The 23,757-nt window shown below is 43.8% G+C and overlaps 1 protein-coding gene across 6 annotated transcripts in view; it reads left to right on the top strand.

Moving 5' to 3' along the window:
* Positions 1-23,757, top strand: part of CCDC85A (coiled-coil domain containing 85A) — a 183,782-nt gene that overhangs the window by 133,558 nt on the left and 26,467 nt on the right. For 4 of the 6 annotated variants that reach the window (XM_034764289.1, XM_034764288.1, XM_034764291.1 and 1 more), the window contains exon 3: positions 8,206-8,282. The exons of 1 other annotated variant lie outside the window; for it this stretch is intronic. In XM_034764289.1, coding sequence (XP_034620180.1) covers positions 8,206-8,282 — 77 coding nt within the window. Of the gene's footprint in view, positions 1-8,205; positions 8,283-23,757 lie in introns of those variants that run through there. One more of the 6 variants, XM_034764295.1, reaches the window with a different exon arrangement.

Genomic DNA, 23,757 nt, shown 5'->3' with positions numbered 1-23,757 from the left:
GGCCAGCAGCAGATGTTTTATTGCAATGTAGACATACCCTGTAAAATACCAAGGAAACAATCCTGTGTCTTTGGGGGGCTGTGAAAAAGTATGAGAGGAAAGGAAAGTGATCAGGAACAGTCAGCATGGATTCACCAAGGGCAAGTCATGCCTAACTAACCTAATTGCCTTCTATGATGAGGTAACTGGTTCAGTGGATGAAGGGAAAGCAGTGGATGTGTTATTCCTTGACTTTAGCAAAGCTTTTGATATGGCTTCCCAAAGTATTCTTTCTAGCAAGTTAAAGAAGTATGGGCTGGATGAATGGACTATAAGGTGGATAGAAAGCTGGCTAGATCATTGGGCTCAATGGGTAGTGATCAATGGCTCCATATCTAGTTGCAGTCGGTATCAATCAGAGTGCCCCAAGGGTTGGTCCTGGGGCTGACATTGTTCAATATCTTCATTAATGATCTGGAGGTTGGCGTGGATTGCACCCTCAGCAGGTTTGCAGATGACACTAAACTGTGAGGAGTGGTAGATACGCTGGAGGGTAGGGATAGGATACAGAGGGATCTAGACAAATTAGAGGATTGGGCCAAAAGAAATCTGATGAGGTTCAACAAGGACAAGTGCAGAGTCCTGCACTTAGGACAGAAGAATCCCATGCACTTCTACAGACTAGGGACTGAGTGGCTAGGCAGCAATTCTGCAGAAAAGGACGTAGGGGTTACAGTGGACGAGAAGCTGGATATGAGTCAACAGTGTGTCCTTGTTGCCAAGAAGGCTAATGACATTTTGGGCTGTATCAGTAGGAGCACTGCCAGCAGATTGAGGGACGTGATCATTCCCCTCTATTTGACATTGGTGAGGCCTCATCTGGAGTACCGTGTCCAGTTTTGGGCCCCACACTACGAGAAGGATGTGGAAAAATTGGAAAGATTCCAGCAGAGGGCAACAAAGATGATTAGGAGGCTGGAGCACATGACTTATGATGAGAGGCTGAGGGGACTGGGATTATTTAGTCTGCAGAAGAGAAGAATGGGGGGGGGGGGGGATTTGATAGCTGCTTTCAACTACCTGAAAGGGGGTTCCAAAAGGATGCATCTAGACTGTTCTCAAGTGGTACCAGGTGACAGAACAAAGAGTAATGGTCTCAAGTTGCAGTGGGGGAGGTTTAGGTTGGATATTAGGGGAAAAAATTTTGCTAGGAGGGTGGTGAAGCACTGGAATGGGTTACCTAGGGAGGTGGTGGAATCTTCTTCCTTAGAGGTTTTTACGGTCAGGCTTGACAAAGCCCTGGCTGGGATGATTTAGTTGGAGATTGGTCCTGCTTTGAGATGGGGGTTGGACTAGATGACCTCCTGAGGTCCCTTCCAACCCTGATATTCTATTCTAATTATATGACCTAACAGCCATCTGCATTTTTTGTGTTCATAGCTTTAATGAATAATACTATAATTTTAAAATACACATTTATTTGACAGGGGTCATATTTAATGAAGTAGAATGGAACTCAGTCAAGATTGCTGCTTTAATAGAACAAATATCTAAAAACAGAATATTGGACCCTGGGAGAAGCAGAAATAATGCAACCAAACATGAAGCTAGGAGTTCCCACACTGGATCTGACCAGTGGTACATTAGTGGGGAGAGATGGATCAGCATTCACATCGCACTCCCCATCAGTACTCAGCCCAAGCCGGGGAAGCTAATGATCCAACCAGCAGACCAAATTCAGCGATGAATCCTGGTCATGTGCCACCTGAGACACATTGCACATAAACTAAGGGCTTGTCTACACTACGTGCTGGATTGGCGGGCAGCGATCGATCCAGCGGGGGTTGATTTATCACATCTAGTATAGACGCGATAAATTGACCGCTGAGTGCTCTCCCGTCTACTCCAGTACTCCACCAGAACGAGGAGTGCAAGTGGAGTCGACAGGAGAGCGTCAGCCATCGACTTACCGCAGTGAAGACACCGCGGTAAGTAGATCTAAGTACTTCGACTTCAGCTACGCTATTCACGTAGCTGAAGTTGCGTATCTTAGATTGACCCTGCACAGTAGTGAAGACAAGCCCTAAGAAGAAGTGGTCCATCTACTCCAGTATCCTGTCTCTGGGTCAAAATCCTGTTTAGTTCTTGAGCAAAAACAAGTTGTTTGATCTTATCTAAGTCCTCATTTGGCCGCAACATCACTGACAGGTTTACGCTGATATTCAGAACATAGAATAATAGAATCATAGACTATTAGGGTTGGAAGAGACCTCTGGAAGTCATCTAGTCCAATCCCGTGCTCAAAGCAGGACCAACACCAACTCAATCATCCCAGCTAAGGCTTTGTCAAGCTTTGTCATGATAATAGAGCTTTTACTGTTATTAATATAAATATTTTTCCATTATTTATTAGTTGTTTTAAGACTGAGGGAGCTCGGATCAGATGTGTTTGGGAGTTAATATTCTATATGTAAGCAGCTGTGCAACCAAAGATTAAGATTTGTTTTGTAGTAAATGGAGGTCTTTTGCCGTGCATTAGAAATCCTAAGAACTACATGGATAATAAATTAATGTACTTACAGAAGCATAAAACACAAATGGCTTTACTAATTACATCAGCTGAAAATCATCTTGTTTGTCCAATGATTATCAATTTGTCTTTCAAAACAATTATTGTCTGATATTTTGTGGTGGGGTAATTTGCCCCTTATAGGATGTGAGCCACCTTGCCACATGACATGGCCTTTTAAGGCTTTAAGGGTTTGTTATATGAACCTAATGGGGACAGAGAGAAAGCGGTCCTAGGAATAAATGATGCTTGCGAGGAAATCCTGTCATTATATCTTTAAGAATCTGAGGCCAGGAGTCTTTCAGAAGGGGCGGTAAAGGCTCCTCTCTCCCCTCCAAATAACTGGGAATGAGCTGGGAAAAGAGGTCCAGTATAAATGCTGTCTCCTCTCTCATGGCAGGTCAGATGCCTGCCGACACTGTAGGGAGTAAAAAGCTCCTGTAGGGCCCTAAATTAGAAGCAGTAAGACACCAGCAGGAGAAGGCTGCCTGCTGGATCCTCCTGGCCTAAGGCTTAATTGAGGATAAAGGGGCCAGCAGAGGGAGAAGTTAGTTAATGCCCTACAGCTGGCAAAATTATAACCCGACCCCAAGGAGGAGAGCTGGGGGGGGCTCCTGCAGTAAGGAGAGACAGTGACTGAAGCACAACACCAGCTCCAGGAAGGAAGGTGTGGGGGCTCCTGAACTGGGACAAAGAGCTGACTGGGCCTTTTATTGGGACCCCAGCATGGAGATCTGGAGCAACAAAGTAAGTCACCCATTGTAGAAAACTGAATAAATCATCCCCAGGAAGGGGGTACATGTTCTTGAGCCAATCCAAGTCTGGTAATTGAAAGAACATGAGGGTGGAGTGCCTTGGCAGGGCCATAAGGGGACATGGCTTACCTCTTGACAGATATATTGGAGCATCTTGCAAAATGCTAGACTGGGAGGCAACACTAATATAGCTCTGGTCAGTGTTACAGCTACAGTTCTCGTAATGCCTTTGGCTGTGCTGCACTGAATATAGGGTGGATGAAATCCTGCTCCATAGCAATCATTGGGAATTTTTCCACTGACTTCAATGGAGAAAAATTTCACCCCGTGTAATTTATGGTGTCCATTTTACAACATAACTTGAGTATATTAATTTATACTTCAAAATATGTATTTGTAATAATTAAAGGCACCAGGACTACTCATTTCAATTAGCATTTGCCCTTGGTATCTGGCCTAATTGTTAGTATTAATGAGATTGGTAGGGAGATTAAAATAAATCTTTCATATTATGGAAGGGTTGAAAAACTAGGAGATTTTACACTAGATGCTCAGATAATGTAAATCAACATTGACTTCAGTAGAGTAGATTTACACCAACTATGATTCTGGTCCTTAAGATATAAAGTATAAAACAAAGGAATAAATAAGAGAAGTGAAAATCTTTTACAAATATAATATGTATGTATGTGGTGCTAGAATAGAAAATGGCAGAAGCAAAAAGCATCAAGAGTAAAAGTGAATTCAACAGACAATGGCACGGGTTGGCAAGAGCATAATGTTCAAAAGGAGCAGCACTGAGTCCAGAAGCCTCCTCTTGCTGTGGAAATCTGCAAATCAACCCCCTTGAGAAGATGGTACTGTAGGAGGGGGAGGAGTACATAGTTTTTCCCCAAGAAGAGTTTTGTTGGAAGGGAAGGATGTATTGTGAACTATTTCCCAAAATAACTGCCCTTAGGGCAGTGCCGTAACAAGGGCAAGGCGAGTGAGGCACATGCCTCAGGCACACAAAGCCCAGGGGCGCAGAAAGTGGTGGAGAAAAAGGAAAAAAAAAAAAAAAAAAAAACGCTGGCTGGCACGGAGATATTTATAACCCAGGTGATCTCCACCCACCTGCCACCCCCACCAAGTGTCCCCCGGCCCCAACTTGCTTCCCCCGCCCCCTTCACCCCCGGCCTGGAGCACAGCAACTCCGTGCTTCCTCCCTGCAGTTTTAACTGCTGCCACAGGGTCCTAGGGCCCCCTATCTCACTGCCAGGGCAGACTGACTCTGAGCCTGCCTTTCTCCCTCAGACCCTTTCATTTTCCAATGGGACCCTCCAGTAGCACAGGGGGTCCCCCTGCTCACAGTCACCGCGCCTGCCCCATTCTGGGCAAGGAGGCAACCCCTTCCCTCACCCCCAGTGAAGCTACAGTCAGGGGCAACAGCAGGGGAGGAGGCGCACGCAGCACCCCACGGCACTCACTGCAGGGGAGGCAAAGGAGATTCCTGGACCTGAGAGGGGTCCTAGGAGCACATGCAGTGACAGTGGTGTGGATGAGTGTGCTGCTGGTGGGGGGGCAGGAAAGGGGGGGGCTCCTCCCCCAGAGCTTGCTGCTGCTGGCAGGGAAAGGGCTGGGGGGAGTCCTCCTCTCTGGCCCCTGTCCTGGAGCAGCCTACCTGCACCCCAAACTCATCCCCAGCCCTGCCCCACCCCAGAGCCCACACCCCCAGCCAGAGCTTTCACCCCCCCACCGCACTCTCAACCCTCTACCCTAGCCCTGAGCCCCTCCAGCACCCCAAACACCTTATCCCCAGCCAGAGCCCTCACACCCTACATCCCTGCTCTCACTCTGAGCCCCTCCCACACTCCAAACCCCTCATCTACAGCCGCAACCCACAGCCCTCACCCCTGCACCCCTTCCCTCTGCACACCTCCCATCCCCAAACTCCCTCCCAGAGCCTGCACCCCAATCCCCTGCCCCAGCCTAAGGCCTGCACCCCAGACCTCCTCCCTCACCCAAACTCCCTCCCAAAGCCTTCGGCGCAGGGGGGGGCAGAGTTTGGGTGCGGGGAGGGGGGTTTCTGGGCACCACCAAAATTTCTACAAACCTGCCACCCCTGATCCTGCCTGCAAGCCTGAACTCCCAGCATTTTTAGGACACATGCTGATCCCTAATGGCCACTGCTGCTATCCAGCACCTCCGTCCTCTCTTAACCTGTGAGTCCTTCTCTGGATTGGAACTGGACTGGTACCAGCCCAAGCAGTCAAAAATCATGAGTTGACCCCCCAAAATCACAGGTTCTACCACTGCCCCTTCATTCATTCCTCGGCGGCAATTCAGCGGCAGTCCCTTCCCTCCGAGAGGGACTGAGGGACCTGCTGCCAAATTGCTGCCAAAGAGCCACCCCTGGGGGAGGGCACAATTTTATATTCTTGCCTCGGGCACAAAAATACCTAGTTACAGCTCTGCCTTAGGATGGGGAAGGTACTGCGTGAGACTGTTGTGAATGCTGCTACCACAAGGGGTGGGTTACAGAGAAGGAAGGAGGGTCATGAGATGGGAGGTCCTCTTAGAAGGATATGGTTAGTTTTGGATAAGCTTTGCAACTTCAGTGCTTATCTAAACCAAACTTTGGGACTCTTCAGAGACTCATCCAACACTAGTTAATACAACACTTGCAGAGCACAGCATATAAAACCTCAGATTACCTTTCTCCCTCTGTTTTTATGTATAGTCCACTAGCTCACTGTGTACTAATCATTTCTGACAAATGACTTTATATTGCCTTCATGTTCTGTAACTTCATATGAACTACATATGTTTGCATATTTTAAGGGAGGGTTTCTCAAACTTCATTGCACCGTGACCCCCTTCTGACAACAAAAATTAGTACACAGCCCCAGGAGGAGGGACTGAAGCCTAAGCTCGCCTGAGCCCTACTGCCCTGGGTAGGAGGGCCAAAGCTCAAACCCCACTGCTCCATGCCGGGGGCCTGTAACCTGAGCCCCGCCACCCAGGCCGAAGCCCTCGAGCTTTGGCTTCGGCCCTAGGCGGTGGGGCTTGGCCTTTAGCCCCGGGCCCCAGCAAGTCTAAGCCAGCCCTGGCAACGCCATTAAAATGGGGTTGCAACCCACTTTACGGTCCCGACCAACAGTTTCAGAACTGCTGTTTTAGGGCTTGTATTCATGGAGACACTCAGGAAAGTTAATCAGAATTAAATAAAGGTATGAATTTAAAGTGGATTAGTTAAATTGTATTAACCCCCCCTGTAGACGCTCTAATTCAGAAGTAAAATGGCCCTTAGTCTACTACTTCCTCATAAGGGTGGTAAGTGAAACTTATTCTACTAGAGAGACAAGGTGGGTGAGGTAATAGCTTTTGTTGGAAACATATTTGCTCATCCACCTTGTCTCTCTAGTATCCTGGGACCACATAACTACAGCTACATTACATTCCCAGTCTACGTCATTTTTATTTCATGGACTGGCTGGCACGTGAAGTGACTTGGATATATTAGGGATCTAGAGTGCCAAATGCACAGCTAATTTAAATTGGGGAACTCCAGTGAAGTCAGTGGAGCCATTGGGTTTATGCCAGTTGAACACCTGACCCAGCATGTCCACAGACACACCCTTTCGAGACCAAAGAGCTAATTCTCCACTCTCATCAATGAGTAGATGGCTGGTGTAATTCTAACTAAAGTCACTAGAGCATAAAAATGGTGTAGAGGATTAGTGAATCAGGCCCCAGAGAAGGGCTGACTTCTGTTAAATTAATAGGGGCTGGTAGAGTCACAGTTATGCTCTTGTACCAAGAAGTAGTCTTTTGTATTACAATTAAACTACACCTCATTCCATGAACATTTTCTTTAGAGGCAGTTTTCTACCTGCAGAGCTTCCATATGAGCCAAGATATGCCTGGTCATCTGTATTGGAAAATTCTGATTTTTGGCTTTTGTTCTCCTTATGGACCAAATCCTGCTCCCATTTAAGTCATTAGGAAAACTGTTTGCTTCAGTGGTAGGAGAATTGACCATATGTGACTCTCTCGAGGGTGGAAGTGAGCCCATGGGGTTGATGTATGCTTATTTTTTGAATTTCATACCTGAGGGAAATCCTGCTTTTCTTTTTCACCTGAGGCCAATGAAAATATTTGTGTGAATTGGGTGAGCAGGATGGGATGAGCAGGATTTACCTCTGTGATTGGCTCTTGCTATAGAACAAACTCTTTTATGTCCATGCTTGTGCAAAAGTGATCCCATAGTTCACTGTATTATTCTTGTGTTTCTAAAATTGTATGTGGTTACATAGCACAGCAAATTCAGAAAGCTTAGGGTAGGTATTAGCAGAAATTGATCTTCATTGCCTTTCTTCAGGACTTTTATTGTGTTGTAGTGTAGAAGCAACTGCCTTGTCATTTAAAGCAGTGGTTCTCAAACTTGGGACGCCGCTTGTTCAGGGAAAGCCCCTGGCGGGCCGGGCCAGTTTGTTTACCTGCCGCATCTGCAGGTTCGGCCGATCGTGGCTCCCACTGGCCGCGGTTCACTGCTCCAGGCCAATGGGGGCTGCGGGAAGCGCCGCGGGATGAGGGATGTGCCCGCCCACCAGGGGCTTTCCCTGAACAAGCAACGGCCCAAGTTTGAGAACCACTGATTTAAAGTACAGTAGTTTAGACTCAAAATCAACAAGGAATTAGGCTCATTCTGCCAAGTCTTAATCTTTTAGACTACTTATAGTATCAGCACTTACTGGTATTATCTTAGAGAGAAACAGAACTGAATGTCGTAAGGTACATTTAAGAGGAGATATCTGCTGTGGTTACACCAAATCAGAAATCTCCTGTCTTATATAGGCACTGATGCTAGTGCACAAAAGCAGACCTGTGTGTATAATGTGAGTTTTTTCTTTTTAATTTTAGACTCAACCTTGTCCTATGTTAGGCAGCTGGAGGCAAGAGTAAGACAGCTGGAGGAGGAAAATCGCATGCTACCCCAGGTGGGTGACTTCCTGTTGATAGGAACAGTAGCTCCTAGCTAGATAGTAACACTCATATATTAGTGTTTAACATCAGTATTTTCTGCAGTGGGACATTGATATAATTGAACTCTCACAGTGATCAAAGACTCTCATTACAGTAATCAAAGCCTCTAGCATCTTTTATTTTAATTTCTAATTGCTGATTATAGTGGAGCATTTCTACTGGTGTATTTGAGATCATGACAAAACTTCAGAGCATTTTTTTTTCCTTTACAAGTGTTGATACCTTGTAAGAACTCACTGGGGGCTGAAACTTATGTTATAATTAACAATTAAGACATTTAAAATTACAAACAGCTGACCTTTGACAGTCCTAGTTTCATCTTAAGAGTGAATTTCTGTCTTTATATCTTTCTAAAATATAAACCTTTTGTTTGGCTGTTCATATGTTATTACTGGGCAAAATGTAGCAAGTTTCAAATGCTATTCTGCAGTCAACTAAAACATTACTTTGATTCAAAAATGGAAATTTGTCAAGCAATTAAAATAATAAATTGGTTATTGTAATTTTTTTGGAGGGATGTGTTAGGTGCTTAATGGGGAGACTGAAATTACATTTTAAAAATAAACAAACATCAAGTGAATTGGAGTTAGCTCTCCTTGGTACATGCTTTTCTTTTTCTTTTAATTGTTTTTATTTATTAGCAATGAATTAATAATATTTGCATTTTTCAAATATATGTTAATTTTTTATTGACTAACGCATCTTGCTATTATATTTCATTTAAAAATACTGTGGAAATCAATAACTTTTCAAAATGAAATATCTTGTTCATTTAAAAAAAATAGCCATGTAATGCTGGTTCATTGTACTGACTCAGAATACTATCACTTGTATGTAAAATCGAAGATAGTGGTAAAGGGAAGGGGCAGCGATATTCATATACTCTGATTTAATCATTTTTATAAAGTATAGAGACAAATGCATTAGTTACAAGAATGGCTCAGGATCAGAGTTGGTGATGTCTTTGCTAAAGCAGATTTTAAGCAAAGTTTTGTCTAATAGTTAAAGGAGTGATCTTGGTTCTATTCTTTGTTCTGCCACTAACTAGTTATGTGACCTTGAGCAAGTGATTTAACTTCTCTGTATCTTAGTTTACTCATCTGAAAAATGGGCATATAATACTTATCACCTGCAAGGGGTAATGAGGATTATCATATATAAAATAACATTTGCAGAGCATTTGAGATGGAAGATACTCTGTGATGCAGAGTATTATTGTCTTGCCAAGCAAGATGTTCAAGGCAAATGAAAATGATTGACCTAAAAACATAATCTGTGATTTGTCTTGGTGTGGTGAAGCAGTAGTAGGAGATGGAGATAGGTCATTCAGGAAACACTTTAGGGCCAACATTTTTTGAGTTACTAGTGGTTTTGTTTGTCTCCATTTTGAGGTGCACACCTGAGACACTGTAAAGGGGTCTGATTTTTCAGAAAGTGCAGAACTCCCAACCTCTGAAAATCATGGCCCTTTAAGATCTCTCATGTTGGGTATCCAAAATCACTAGTCAGTTCTAAAAATAGTGCCTAAAAGTCTACAATAGGGGCAGTGGTGTTTTTGGTGAGGGGTGTGAGGGGCGGGGGCACAAGCTGAGGGAAATGCAAGAGGAATAATTAAGTAGGCAACAAAGTCTGCATCTTGCCAAAAATATATGCTTTATGGCCAAATGTGTGTCTATATCATGGCTTGGTTTATTGGTTCTAGAAGCTAACCAAACACCTGTGAACACTTTATCATTAGAAATGATGAGAATGACATGTGTTGGTCTTTCATAGCATGTCTGCTCATCCTAGGAATTTCATTGCTTTCAATACAGGAAGGAAGCATAGTCAACAGCTAGCCCATTCTGAAGTCATACTCAGGTATGTTAGTGTTTCATTTATATGAGACAGTAGGGACCCAGCCAGCATGTTCTATAAAGAATATTCTGGGGCTTCAGGTGAGTTGGTGAAAGACTCTTGTTCAGGCAATATTCTATCTGATCTGTTTTTCTACCTTCAAAGTTACTAAGGTTAAAAAGGGCAGTAGTGGCTAACCTTGTCTGTTGTCTGGGTTGGTTGTCATTATGGGAAACATGCTAACTATGCTCTGGACACTTGCCAGGCTGAAACAGAAATAGAAAGACATAGAATGGGATTTTGATTTTCAAAAGCTCTCTCCACATTGGTCTAACTCTCTTTCTGATGAAGGCGATGGGAGTTTTATGAGGGTTAGGCTGACTGTCAGTGCTTTTGACAATTCCACTCCAAGCATACAACATCAAATGAAGTTCCTTTTCTGATACAGGTATAAAAACTCCATCTGTTTTGTGGGAAGGGAATGTCTTTTTGTAAAAACAAAAAACAACAACAAAACCCCCTGTTATTCAGTGGCACTCACCCTGCAGGACAACAGGGATTTTAAAGCTCCAGGACTATACATATTAGAAGAGAGTGAGAGAGGTGAACTGTTATTGATACACTTGTTAATAACTATTCTATCCCTGAATGAGTATGATCAGTGCTACTTACGATGCTTATTTTTTCCTGCCTGCTCATCTCTCTTCTTCTGCTATGCCTCCTCTCTTCCTTTTTAACCCCTGTCCTCCCCTGACCTATTTCTCCTCTTCTAGATATGCATTACTCAAACCAACTTGTGTAATGGTGTGACCATTTATACCCTGCATAGAGCACAAAACCCCTTGGCAACCTATTAGTTATCTCCCCTTTTCCTTTGCTTTTCTTGTCTTTTTCTTACATATTTGTTTTTATTTCAACCCCCCTCTACCTGTAACTTAACGGTGTTATTAATATTTAGCAGCAGGCACCTCTTCAGAGAAAAGTGTTTCAATGATGACATCTTCACTGTCCAAATTGAATTCTGAGCTCTAGTTTGCTGCACTATGAGAAGAGATTACAGTGGCTAGGGAAAAAAACAATAGCTACAGTGGGTCAATATTTCAGTCTGATCAGGGAATAGAAATGGTATAAAAATGCTCCTATTCATTTAAGACTGCAAAAGTCTCCCAACATTTGCTCGCATACTGGTTGATTGCATTCTAGTACGTTTAAGAGTTATGAGAAGCTGCAGACAAGTTGTAAATTTACTTTGTTGATGGGGGCAGCAATTAGCATGTATTTGTTTTCAGATGGCGAACAAAAGATATAATCCAAGCACATTCAATATATGGCCACTGATATGAGTTTTGGGAAAGAAAGCAGATGTTTTCCAAGACTTACAGCATGCAACAGGGTCTTCCTACCGGTTGCCAAACTACATTGGATAGGCATGAGGAAACAGTATATTATAGGTTAATATCAGTGCTTCTCAAACACAAAAGTATGTAACAATGCTTGCAAGTGGTGTACATAGAGAGACACAATTTGTGGAAGGATGTTTGTGGGTGGTGTAATTCGAACCAAGAAAGATCTGGCATATAATAAGACTCTCTTTAAGAGATCTGTGGTTTGGCCCATGGCTGTTCTGCGCAATTCACAGAAGCACAAAATACTTATGATGATTTTGGTAGATCAGAAAGAAAGCAGACTTAGGAATCAGTAATGTCAGACTTCTTTTCAGGAGATTCATGGTTAGATATAATATTACTGGAAGAGTGTATCCAGTATGTATGTATGTATGTTTAAGCAACTTGGTTTATACAGTGATTATTTTCTCCTATATATTCCAGGCAAGTTTAGAATTCCTGTTTAAGCCTTACCAGAAACTTGCCATGAAGAATAATATCTCTGCACCATCTTATCTGAAGTTTTATTTCATGTTTTTGTTTGTCTTGTCTATCTTTAATTTAATATCTTCAGTGCAAGGAATTTGTCTTAGTCCAGGTCTACACTTAAAACTTTTGTCACTGTGATAATGTTGGGGTATAATTTTTTAAAACCTTTTTATACTGGCAAAGCCCTAGTGTTATACCAGCAAAAAAGTGCTTTTGCTGGGATAGCTTGTTTTGTTTGAGAAAACCAAGATAAGCTATGTTGGCAAAAGCACTTCCTTTGCTGGTGTAAACTGCATCTACACTAGGCGGGTTTGCCAGTGTACCAGTAGTTATACTAGCAAACCTTTTCTAGTGTAGCTTACTGTATAGACTAGTTTCAGTCCTTTATGTAAAAAAGGCACAACTCTTGTGTGAAATAGTCGCTATTGTTATGTCAGATTGTGGGAGGTGGATTGAAAGTTCTAATGGCCACCTTTCACATGACAGTACACGGCTCTGTGAATGCTGAACAGAATGGAGTTGCTTGTTTCAGATAGAAGCTGACTCTGGTTTGCCTTCTATCACTTGGCTGTAAAGTTAAGAATAAAATTATTTATATAAGAAAAGCTTTTTTCATTACTGTGACGACCAACACAACTCCCATTAAAATTATTAGTATTTGTCACTTGTATTACGGAATTCTCAGCCAAGTTCTGGCCCCATTGTTCTAGACACTGTGTGAGCATATAGTAAAGTCTAGAGAGAGTTGCAGTTGCTTAATCCTAAAATCAGTTCCCCAAGACTTGTCACTGATATTTACTTGACTAAAATTTTGATTCATTTCAGCAGTGTTCATGTCTCTGTTCCAGACAAGTTTCCAGTAAATTAGGACTGCATTTTCTTGGCCTAAAATAGAAGAATCTGGGTGGCTAGAGCACATGCACAAGGTAGTAGAATAGAAAGGATAAAAAAACGAGTGGTTGAACAGAAGTCCCCTTCTGTTTTAATTAATGGGTAGGTGAGAAAGGTGGGGTGGTTAAGAGCATAGAGTGGGAATCTGCTTGGGAAATCTCTGAATGTTTGGAGGGAGAGGCTGCTACAAAAATTAGGCCCTTATTTGCAGACTTTTTTGTCCCCGTGCATAAAAGCAGAGAGTGTGATCTGACCTCACATCTTTATTGCATGCAGTAAATAACATGCATAATATTGTAACCACAGTCCTTAACCAAAGAGTTGCAATTAATGAGTTGGCTGTATTACAATGCAATATGTTATAAGATGCACCATACAAAAACAACCTATGCATCACCCTTCTCATGTGCCTTTTCTGCTGTTAGTCTCTACCTATTGATCAGCTCTTGTGCACAGAATTTTAGGCTATCTCTGGTAGTACATTCTGCAATTAGCAGAGACATAATGCTTGCTTGTACTGAGACATTTTGCAGTAGTCAAGAAGCTTTTTAAAGACAAAACTGGATTCATACTTCATTTACATCAGTATTACATTGATGTAAATCCATTAGGCGACATTCTGATCTCGGTTATGTTGGTGGATGTCTAGAACAGTGGTTCTCAAGAAGGGGTACGTTTACCCCTGGGGATATGCAGAGATCTTCCAGGGGGTACATCAACTCATCTAGATATTTGCCTAGTTTTACAACAGGCTATATAAAAAGCACTAGTAAAGTCAGTACAAACTAAAATTTAATACAGACAATGACTTGTTTATATGGTTCTATAAACTATACACTGAAATGCAAGTTCAATATTTATATTCCAATTGATTTATTTTATAATTATATGATAAAAATGAGAAAGTAAGCAATTTTTCAATAATAGGGTGCTGTGACACTTTTGTATTTTTATGTCTGATTTTCTAAGCCAGTAGTTTTTTCAGTGAGGTCAAATTTGGGGTACTCAAGACTAATCAGATTCCTGAAAGGGGTACAGTAGTCTGGAAAGATTGAGAGCTACTGATCTAGAATAACTCCACTGATTAGGCAATCATTATTCCAGATTTGCCCTCATGTGTAACTGTGAACAAAATCTGTCCCATTGATTCCTTATCTACACTGGTGTGCAATCAGAATCAGGCCTCCAAAAGTCAGTTAAATGAAAAGGAAGCTTGTGAATTGAATAGGTTGATTATATTTCTAGGGGTGATGATAACATCATATGTTGAAACAACACAAGTGTACATGTGCCGTGTAGTATTTGGTAAGAATATTCCTGGCAAGCCTTATATTAGTTCCATTTTAAGTCGTATGGTAGAGAGAAGGAAGCATGTTAGGATTAGAATAGAAAAAAAAGTCTCTGTTTATCTAATAATTTGGCTACAAGTCCCACCTTGTAATGAAATAGGAAGCCAGAGGCAAATATTGCCAAGACAACCAAGTCTGGACAAACAAAAAGAATGTCGTTGTTGCCAGAAGTTTATATGAGTGTACAAGAGCTAGAGGAATTGAATTCTCAACTTCCATGGCAACGCAGCATAAATCTGACAAGGCAGAGCTTATGCACAGGGTAGCTAATGAGTCAGTGAAAGAATCTATGAGGTTATCTAGCACTCTGTTTCTTGCTGTGCATTCTGTCCTTTCTTTTCAGTTTCTTGATTCTTGGGTCTTTTTTATTTATTTATTATTGTTATCATAGTGCCGAAGGCCCCTGTTGAGGCATGGGATCCATTGTGCTAGGTGCTATTCAGACACATAGGAGACAATTTCTGCCCCAAAGAATTTATGATCTAAATAGACAAGACACAGACGGTAATAGACAAACAACAAATAAGCAACTGTCTAAAGTACAGACCATGTAACTATTTAATCCTTCCCCATCCACACTCTGCCCAGGTGCCACAGCCACAGTGCATTGTTGCTGCTCCTCTAACACTTCTTTCTTCTTCAGAAACTGCAGAGCTACAATTCATTTACAAATTTAGCACCATTAATTTGGGCTTGAATAAGGACTGGGAGTGGCTGGCTCACTACAAAAGCAATTTCCCCTCTCTTGGAATTGACACCTCCTCATCAATTATTGGGAGTGGACCACATCCACCCTGACTGAATTGGCCTTGTTAATACTGGTTCTCCACTTGTAAGGTAACTCCCTTCTCTTCATGTGTCAGTATATTTATGCCTGCATCTGTAATTTTCACTCCATGCATTTGAAGAAGTGGGTTTGTTACACACAAAAGCTTATGCCCAAATAAATCTGTTAATCTTTAAGGTGCCACCGGACTCCTCGTTGTTTTTGTAGCCTCAAGTCTTTTTGTCTGTTGTTGTTATAGTCAGCAAAAGAGATTTTAAAGAACTTCCCTAAAAACTTTTCTTTTTTTTTTTTTTGGAACTCAGTCACAGCACTCAGTAGAAGGGTCATAAAAAAGTGACATCTTCCTGCAGTCACCAGCATTATTTGTCTTGTGGTTCCATGACAAATTCACAGTGACCTCCCAACGGTCATTCCTTTAAAGATGCTTCAGATTGCAGATGGGATTATTCAGCTTCTTACACTTGCCTCCCCTCTGCTACAACTAGGCCAGATCAGAAAAAGTTATCCAAAGAGAGACAGAACTTCTCAGGAGGCTTTGGTTTCTTGGTGGCATAAAACTGACCAGGAACTGACCAAACTGTGTGATGAAAAGGAGCTGCAAGCATACAGGTATGGAATGGCACTAGCAGGAAAAGTGAGCAAATGGAAGTCATTATTACCACAGATTCAGAAGATACTGCTAGTACTAGCAACTTCAGACAGGTGGAGCCGGAATGCAAATATGAGCTTACTCCAAAAGAGATGCTAATTTGACACCAATATCTAATAAATGATCTAGAGAAGACCTAGGAAATTCCATACCATTAAGAGTGATTTCTGCTTTAGGGAAAGACTGAAAACATACACTAGGGACAAAATGGGAGAAGACCTCCACCAGTAAAATTTGATTTTAAGGGTCTGTAGAAAGTCATAGATGTATTCTGTTTAGCTCTTAAGAAGGTTTGTGGTACAGTAACACTTAAAAGACCTGTCTATAAGGCAGGGCCGGCTCTGGCTTTTTTGCTGCCCCAGGCAAAAAAGCCTCCCGCTGCCCCTGGCACCCCGGCGAGGAGCGCGGCAGGGGAGGGCGCTGAGCCCAGCTGTGGCCCCGCTCTCCCCGGCTGGCCGGAGCGCCGCGGGGAGGGCAGCGTGCCTGGCCGCAGCCCCGTTCTCCCCAACCGGCCAGAGTGCTGCGGGAGGGCGGCCCTGCTCTTCCTGGCCGGCCGGAGCGCCGGGGGGAGGGCGGAGAGCCCGGCCGCGGCCCTGCTCTCCCCAGCCGGCCGGAGTGCCGGGGGAGGGCGGCCCTGCTCTCCCCGGCCAGCCAGAGCGCCGGGGGGAGGGCGGCAAGCCCGGCCGCGGCCCCGCTCTCCCCGGCCGGCCGGAGCGCCAGGGGAGGGCAGCAAGCCTACTGTGGCTCCGCTCTCCCTGACCAGCTGTAGCGCCGGGAGGAGGGCGGAGAGCCCAGCCGCGGCCTCGCTCTCCCCAGCCGGCCGGAGCGCTGGGGGAGGGCGGCGAGCCAGGCACGCCGCCCTCCCTGTGGCGCTCCGGCCCCGCTCTCCCCGGGTGAGCGCCGCCTCCCTCCAGGAACCGCCCCAAGCACATGATTGGAGGGCTGGTGCCTGGAGCCGGCCCTGCTATAAGGTCTATAAATATAGTACTATCTGGAATGAGTTGTATTTCCATTGTTTTGAGTAGGTATGTAAGATAAAGACAGATAAGAATTGATTAATTCTCACACTACTTTATTGTAACTTCTGTGTGGTCATTGGAGACTTCTCCATTGTACTACCTGTAATTAGAGCTCCCAAATTTCTTCTTGTACAGTCATGCAGCATCTAGAGATTTAATAAGGTGTTGCAAGATTTTCATATAGTACAAATGCTCATGTTAGACAAACCATGCACTAAATTAACTTTTAGCAGTTGTCTAATATGTTGATCTTGCAATTGGTTTAATTGTATATGTTATAATTTTGTGTCAGATTGCCTGGTGAAAGCATTTGCTTTTTTAAAGTTACATCAGATGACAATTCAGAGGGAATTGTTTTTTCCAATGACGTTTAAAGGACTGTCCAGAATGTGAAGTTTGAATCATATTTGCTTCATCAATATGCTGTTTGAAAGTGGTTGGTAGTTAAAGTAAAAAATGAAGTAGAAAATAGATGTGATCTAATGTTCTGAGCATAGGACTAGGAGCTAGGAATTCCAACCTTCTAATCCGGGGTCAGATGCTGACTTTCCCTTGGGGCCTTGTGCTGACTGACTTCACTTCTCTGCCTCAGTTTTTCAACTGACAATATTAATAGAGCATTAGGAGGTATGTTGTGGTATTCTAGCAGGGCTAAGTATGGATCCCAGCCAGGCCTTTCATGTTCGTTGTTTGCTCTGACTTTTCTGTTTATCCATTCAACTGTGCATAATGGGGTCTTGACATCATGTGTTTTTTGCCAAAGATTTACTTCCCTTCTGACATTAAAGGATATAGGAGGCATATAGGATTGCAAATAAGAGACTGCTTCATTTACTGGCTCAGGGTTACAAAAAGTTATGCCCCTGTCACATGTCAGGTTTCAGTATCCACTACCTTTGAGATTCTTTATTTTGTAAACTGATTTTTTTTTAAATGGCACATGTAGTTCTGCTGTTCAATGTCCTGTTTAGCTGTAGATCAGTGCATTTTTCTTCAGGCTCTGTACTGTGGGTTGTGAAAGGCTAGTCTACTTATATCATTATTTAGTGATGAGATCTGCTCTAAGTAAGGATTCAGAAACAGCAAGTGAATGAAGTTGGAAATATCCATCTGAAAAGGTTTTTGACATCAGATGGGAATTCAGAGAGACTATAGTTCTAAGATGCCTTCTTCATTGAAGAAATTTAAAAAAAAAACCTTAACAAATGGAGGTTTTCTGAGATCTACAAAAGCAAGAGACATAGTGAACAAAAATGACATAATGTACATTTTAATCAACAGGATTATTTCCAGCAAACTCCTTGCTGGTTTGTTTTAATGGCCTTTTCCTCGCAGCATGGCCCTGTAAGTCCAGTTTATCCTGCTATCCCGGTTGCTTCCTTCCCTGCCCCCTCATTCTCTTGAGTATTTCAAACAATTCAACAAATATACCCTCTGTCTTGTAAGAACTGGAGGTAACAGGGGAGGGTGGGTGTGACACTGCACCCCACATTCTTCATAGAGATATGATTATGGCATAACTATGGTGTATTCTATGCAAGATAGGTCATGTGAGACATCACTGGAAAGGTTATGGTTTACTGAATATGATTATTCTATTTGTATGCAGGTATCATTTTCTATCTGAAGTTAGGAATATTGACAAATGTGTTTACACCTGGGAAATGCCCACTAGGCCAAAGATGCTCAGTCTAGATGGCTGGCTGGGAAGGGCCCATTCAGGTTGATGAGCCATTAGGAGAAAACAATACAGGGAATCTTCCTGAGGACGCTAAAAACAGCCTCTGAGCAATGGCTGCTGTGGCACTACAGGGACATGTAACCAGGTCACCTGGTGCTGGACTCCATCTTGGAATACCAGTGTTTTTCCATTGACTGGCATGGGAATCAAGCTTTGAGACAAAGGGTTCCCGCCATATGCAAAAGCTATTTAAGGCAGGGGAGTGTCATCATCATAGTTCTTCACTGACTCCTGCCCCAAAGAGACTCTAGGAAACACCTGAAGAACACAGACTGAACTGGGGGTGGAGGGGAGTGTTGGACCCAGGCTAAAGGGATTTTTAGCCTGTGAAAGGAACATCTGGGGTTTTTAAGCTGTAAGCAAGTGCAGCTGGCCCCTTAAGAATCTCTGTAGCCTGCTTGAATCATCATTTAGGGGAGAATTTGTTACTCATATCCAGTCTCTTTAGTATATTAAGTTTAGTTCACGTGTTTTGTTTGTTTGCTAGGTAATCTGCTTTAATCTGTGTGCTATCCCTTATAATCATTTAAAATCTGTCTTCTGTAGTTAATGAACTTATTTTTGCTTTGTCTAAAACCAGTGTGTGGGAATCATAACTTGGGGCAGAAAGCTGTTGCATATCATTTTCTACACTGAGGGAGGGGATGAATTTCATGAGCTTACGCTGTACAGTATAATTTTGGGTTTACACTCCAGAGGGGGGTCTGCACTTAAGCAGCTGGGTAGTTCCTAAGCTGTAGCCTCCCCAGCAGAGCTGATCACAACATCTGCAGCTGGGTGTGTCCAAATTGAATGTATGTTGAGTTCTGATACAGTGCATAATATGCTATAGTGGATTTTCATTAATGGCCATGTTTATCAATAGTGTAGGCAGAAAAATGATATTTTATGGTGGCTCAAGTAGCCAAAAGGCCTAGGATTAGCTTTCTACTTAAAGGAGCAAGCTGTTCCATGCATTGTTACATAAGAGCCTTTACTGTGTGACTTAGGTATTTGTGAAGTGCACTTACACCTGTGCACTGTGGAAATAGAGTCTGAGTTTCCCCAATTTTCTGGGGTCAACACCAGGGAGATGCAAGGTTTCTGTTTATTTTATTTTATTTTATTTTATTCCTAGAGCAGTATGGTGAAGCTGTGCTAGATTTTCCTCTGTTTCCTGTTGATTAAAGAGCTGCTTTGGGTGACCTGGCATTAGGAATTCAATAGGTTTACTTACAATAGAAAATAAGTTCACATGTTTATTGATTCCATCTCTCTCTGCTGTAGGTACCCCAGAGGGAATGAACAGAACAGGTAATCATCAAGTGATCCATCCCCTGTCGCTCATTCCCAGCTTCTGGGAAACAGAGGCTAGGAACACCATTCCTGCCCATCCTGGCTAATAGCCATTGATGGACCTATCCTCTATGAATTTATCTAGTTCTTTTTTTAACCCTGTTATGGTCTTGGCCTTCACAACATCCTCTGGCAAGGAGTTCCACAGGTTGACTGTGCATTGTGTGAAGAAATACTTCCTTTTGTTTGTTTTAAACCTGCTGCCTATTAATTTCATTTGGTGACCCCTAGTTCTTGTATTATGAGAAATAGTAAACAACACTTCCTTATCTCTACACCAGTCATGATTTTATATACCTCAATCATATCTCCACTTAGCCATCTCTTTTCCAAGCTGAAAAGTCCCACTCTTATTAATCTCTCCTCATACGGAAGCCATTCTATACCCGTAATCAATTTTGTTGCCTTTTTCTGAACCTTTTCCAATTCCAATATATCTTTTTTGAGATGGGACTACCACATATGCACACAGTACTCAAGATGTGGGCATACTATGGATTTCTATAGAGGCAACATGATATTTTCTGTCCTATTATCTATCCCTTTCTTAATGGAGAACTATCCACAATGACTCCAAGATCTCTTCCTTGAGTGGTAACAGCTAATTTAGACCCCATCATTTTATATGTATAGCTGGGATTATGTTTTCCAATGTGCATTATGGATGATTGGAAAAAGGCAAATATAATGCCCATATTTAAAAAAGGGAAGAAAAAGAACCCGGGGAACTACAGTCGGGTCAGCCTCACCCTCAGTCCCTGGAAAAATCATGGAGCAGGTCCTTAAGGAAACCATTTTGAAGCACTTGGAGGAGAGGAAGGTGATCAGGAACAGTCAACGTGGATTCACCAAGGGCACGTCATGCCTGATCAACCTGATTGCCTTCTATGATGAGATAACTGGCTCTGTGGATATGGGGAAAGCAGAGAACGTGATATATCTTGACTTTAGCAAAGCTTTTGATACAGTCTCCCACAGTATTTTTGCCAGCGAGTTAAAGAAGTCTGGATTGGATGAATGGACTATAAGGTGGATAGAAAGCTGGCTAGGTCATTGGGCTCAACAGGTAGTGATCAATGGCTCTATGTCTAGTTGGCAGCCGGTATCAAGCGGAGTACCTCAGGGGTCGGCCCTGGGGCTGATTTTGTTCAAAATCTTTATTAATGATCTGGATGATGGGAGGGTTCCAAAGAGGATGGATCTAGACTGTTCTCAGTGGTAGCAGATGACAGATCAAGAAGTAATGGTCTGAAGTTGCAGTGTGGGAGGTTTAGGTTGGCTATTAGGAAAAACTTATTCACTAGGAGGGTAGTGAAGCACTGGAATGAGTTACCTAGGGAGGTGGTGGAATCTCCTTCCTTAGAGGTTTTTAAGGTCAGGCTTGACAAAGCCCTGGCTGGTATGATTTAGTTGGGAATTGGTCCTGATTTGAGCAGGGGTTTTGACTAGATGACCTCCTGAGGTCCCTTCCAACCCTGATAGTCTATGATTCTATGATTTTCAGGCTCATAATGGAGTCAACAGTGCACAGTAGTGACCATAGGAATTGCCATAGTGGATCAGACCAGCGGTCAGTCTATTTCAGTGTCTGTCTCTGACAGGAGCCAGAACCAGCTGCCTCAGAATAAGGTGCAAGAGGTCCTGTAGTTATGGGGTGACGGAACCCTGACTGCACTGATTTTAACAAAGAAGCAAGGACCTGCTTCTAAATGATTTCTTCCATGGGGGTGGAATTCAGGCCACTCCACAACTCTCATGTGGCAGGCTCCTGGCCACCCTAAGAAGTTCCTATTGTAATTAGTAATTATGTAGGTACCTCTTGTGGGCATTTACTAGAGAATTCCAACTGCTGTGCTGCAGAATCATCCAAGACTTCACTTGGCATCCATCAATCATCAGAATACCAAGACTTTTACCCAGCTTCACTTTCAATATAAGAATCAGCTTTAATTTTTTTACATTTTCCGAACACAGATCATGATTTTCAAAAGTGACTAGAAGTTCTTCTTCGAGAGATGTCCCTGTGGGTGCTCCACTACAGGTGTTGGTGCGTCCCTGCGCCTTCGCCCGGAGATTTTTGCAGCAGTACTCATAGCGGCCACGCATGCTCAGAATCTGCCCCCCCCCCCCCCCGCTGTGACTCTAGGGTAATAGAACGCATGCGTGGCCGGTCTCCTCAGTTCCTTCTCAACCGTCCCCGGCCTGAGACGGAGCTCAGCAGACTCATTAGAGAATCCTTCACTATTGCCTTAATTATCCTTTAGAAACCAGTTTTTCTGTCAGTTTTCTCTGTTAAAATAGTTACTTACCCAGTTTATCTTAAAAAAAAAAAAAAACGGGCTCCACCGGTTTCAAGCACTGTGCAATTTGTAAGGAAGCTATCCCGTCATCGGACGGGCACTCAAAGTGTATAAAATGTTTGGGGGAAGCTCACATTCCCCAAAAATGTGCCCACTGCTGTAAACTCAGCTCCAGGGCACGGAAAGACAGGGAGCTTAAACTCAAACTGCTCCTGCTTCAAAAATCTATCGGGTCAGTTTCAGACCCAGGCATTGAAGCCGGCTCCGCTACCCGACACAGCCCCCCCCCCCCCTCAAAAAAGCTCAAGAAGTCTACGAAAAAGGGGCACCTTTCCTCACCGAGCAAGACTATGAGGCATAAAGTTTCTCCAGGCAGATCAACGATCTCTCTGCCTGTGATTCCTCGCCTCAGCAATTTTCATGAGCCAGGCTCCTCCGGAACAGCGCAAAAGCCGCCTGAGGCTTCAGCGCCGCCGAGAAGCTCCGGTGCCGAGGCATCAGGCTTCCAGTTGCCTGCCTCAGTGACGGCACCGTTCGGCACCGCGAATGAGACGGTGCCGACATTCCACAGCACGCCTCACCCGAGGCAGCCCGACATTTCTCGCCCGGCACCGACCGCGGCACCGACGCCTGCGGGGCATTCTGACGCACAGCCAGAAGCCCCGATCGCAGGAATGCTCTTGTGCAGCAGCCTCTGTCGGCTCAGCTTTCATCTCCCGCAGGAGCTGCTTTCACTCCTTTTACCCAGACAGCTGATCTGCTAGTATCACCTACCTTGCAGTCTCCGCTCATGAATGCATATTCTGTTTCGATGCCTGAGTCAGGATCTGAGCAGTTTTCCTCCAGTGAGGAGGAAGCAGATCCACAGGGAGTTTTTTCCCCATATCTTGACTCCCAGCCCCGGACCCAGAGCAATAAGGGCTATGGAAATACTACCTCATCCCACTCTCAGGACCCTGCCCCTTGGGGGATGAACCCCTGGATGGCACCACCTATGCCCTACCCGCCACCATGGCAATACTGGACACCATGGACATCATACCCTCGGGAACACATGCCCCGTAGCCATTCGACCAGGCGCAACACTGATCCAGTGCCGTCTCCTAATGCATATGCTAGTGACACGAGACGCCTGACAACACAGCCACGTTCCCAGGATAAACCTAGCCCTTCTCCTGGTCCAACAGATCCGGAGTTAGCACCGGAGGAAGCATTACTTCCCCTTCCTCCCACTCCCTCTGATGAATATACAAAATTCCAGGACCTCTTTAAGAGAGTTGCTAGTGACCTGAACATTAACCTGGAAGTGGTTCCCGAACAACAGCATGAGCTAACGAACATCCTACAGCCCCCTTCTTCCTCCAGAGTGGCACTTCCAATTAACGCAGCCCTTTTAGAACCCGCTAAGTCCATCTGGCAGACTCCAGCGACAAGCCTACCTACCTGCAAGCAAGCGGACAAGAAGTATTTTATTTCTCCAAAGGACTCTGAATTTCTTTTTACCCACCCAGCACCAAACTCATTGGTAGTAGACGCTGCGAACCAGAGGGCTAGACAACAGTATTCTCGTTCTGCCCCACCTAACAAGGATAGCAAACGACTGGACCTGTTTGGTCGCAAGGTCTATGCATCCTCCACCCTCCAATTT

Source organism: Trachemys scripta, chromosome 3, assembly GCF_013100865.1.
Source record: "Trachemys scripta elegans isolate TJP31775 chromosome 3, CAS_Tse_1.0, whole genome shotgun sequence".
Lineage (NCBI taxonomy): Eukaryota > Metazoa > Chordata > Testudines > Emydidae > Trachemys > Trachemys scripta.
This window is presented reverse-complemented; position numbering and strand designations above follow the sequence as displayed.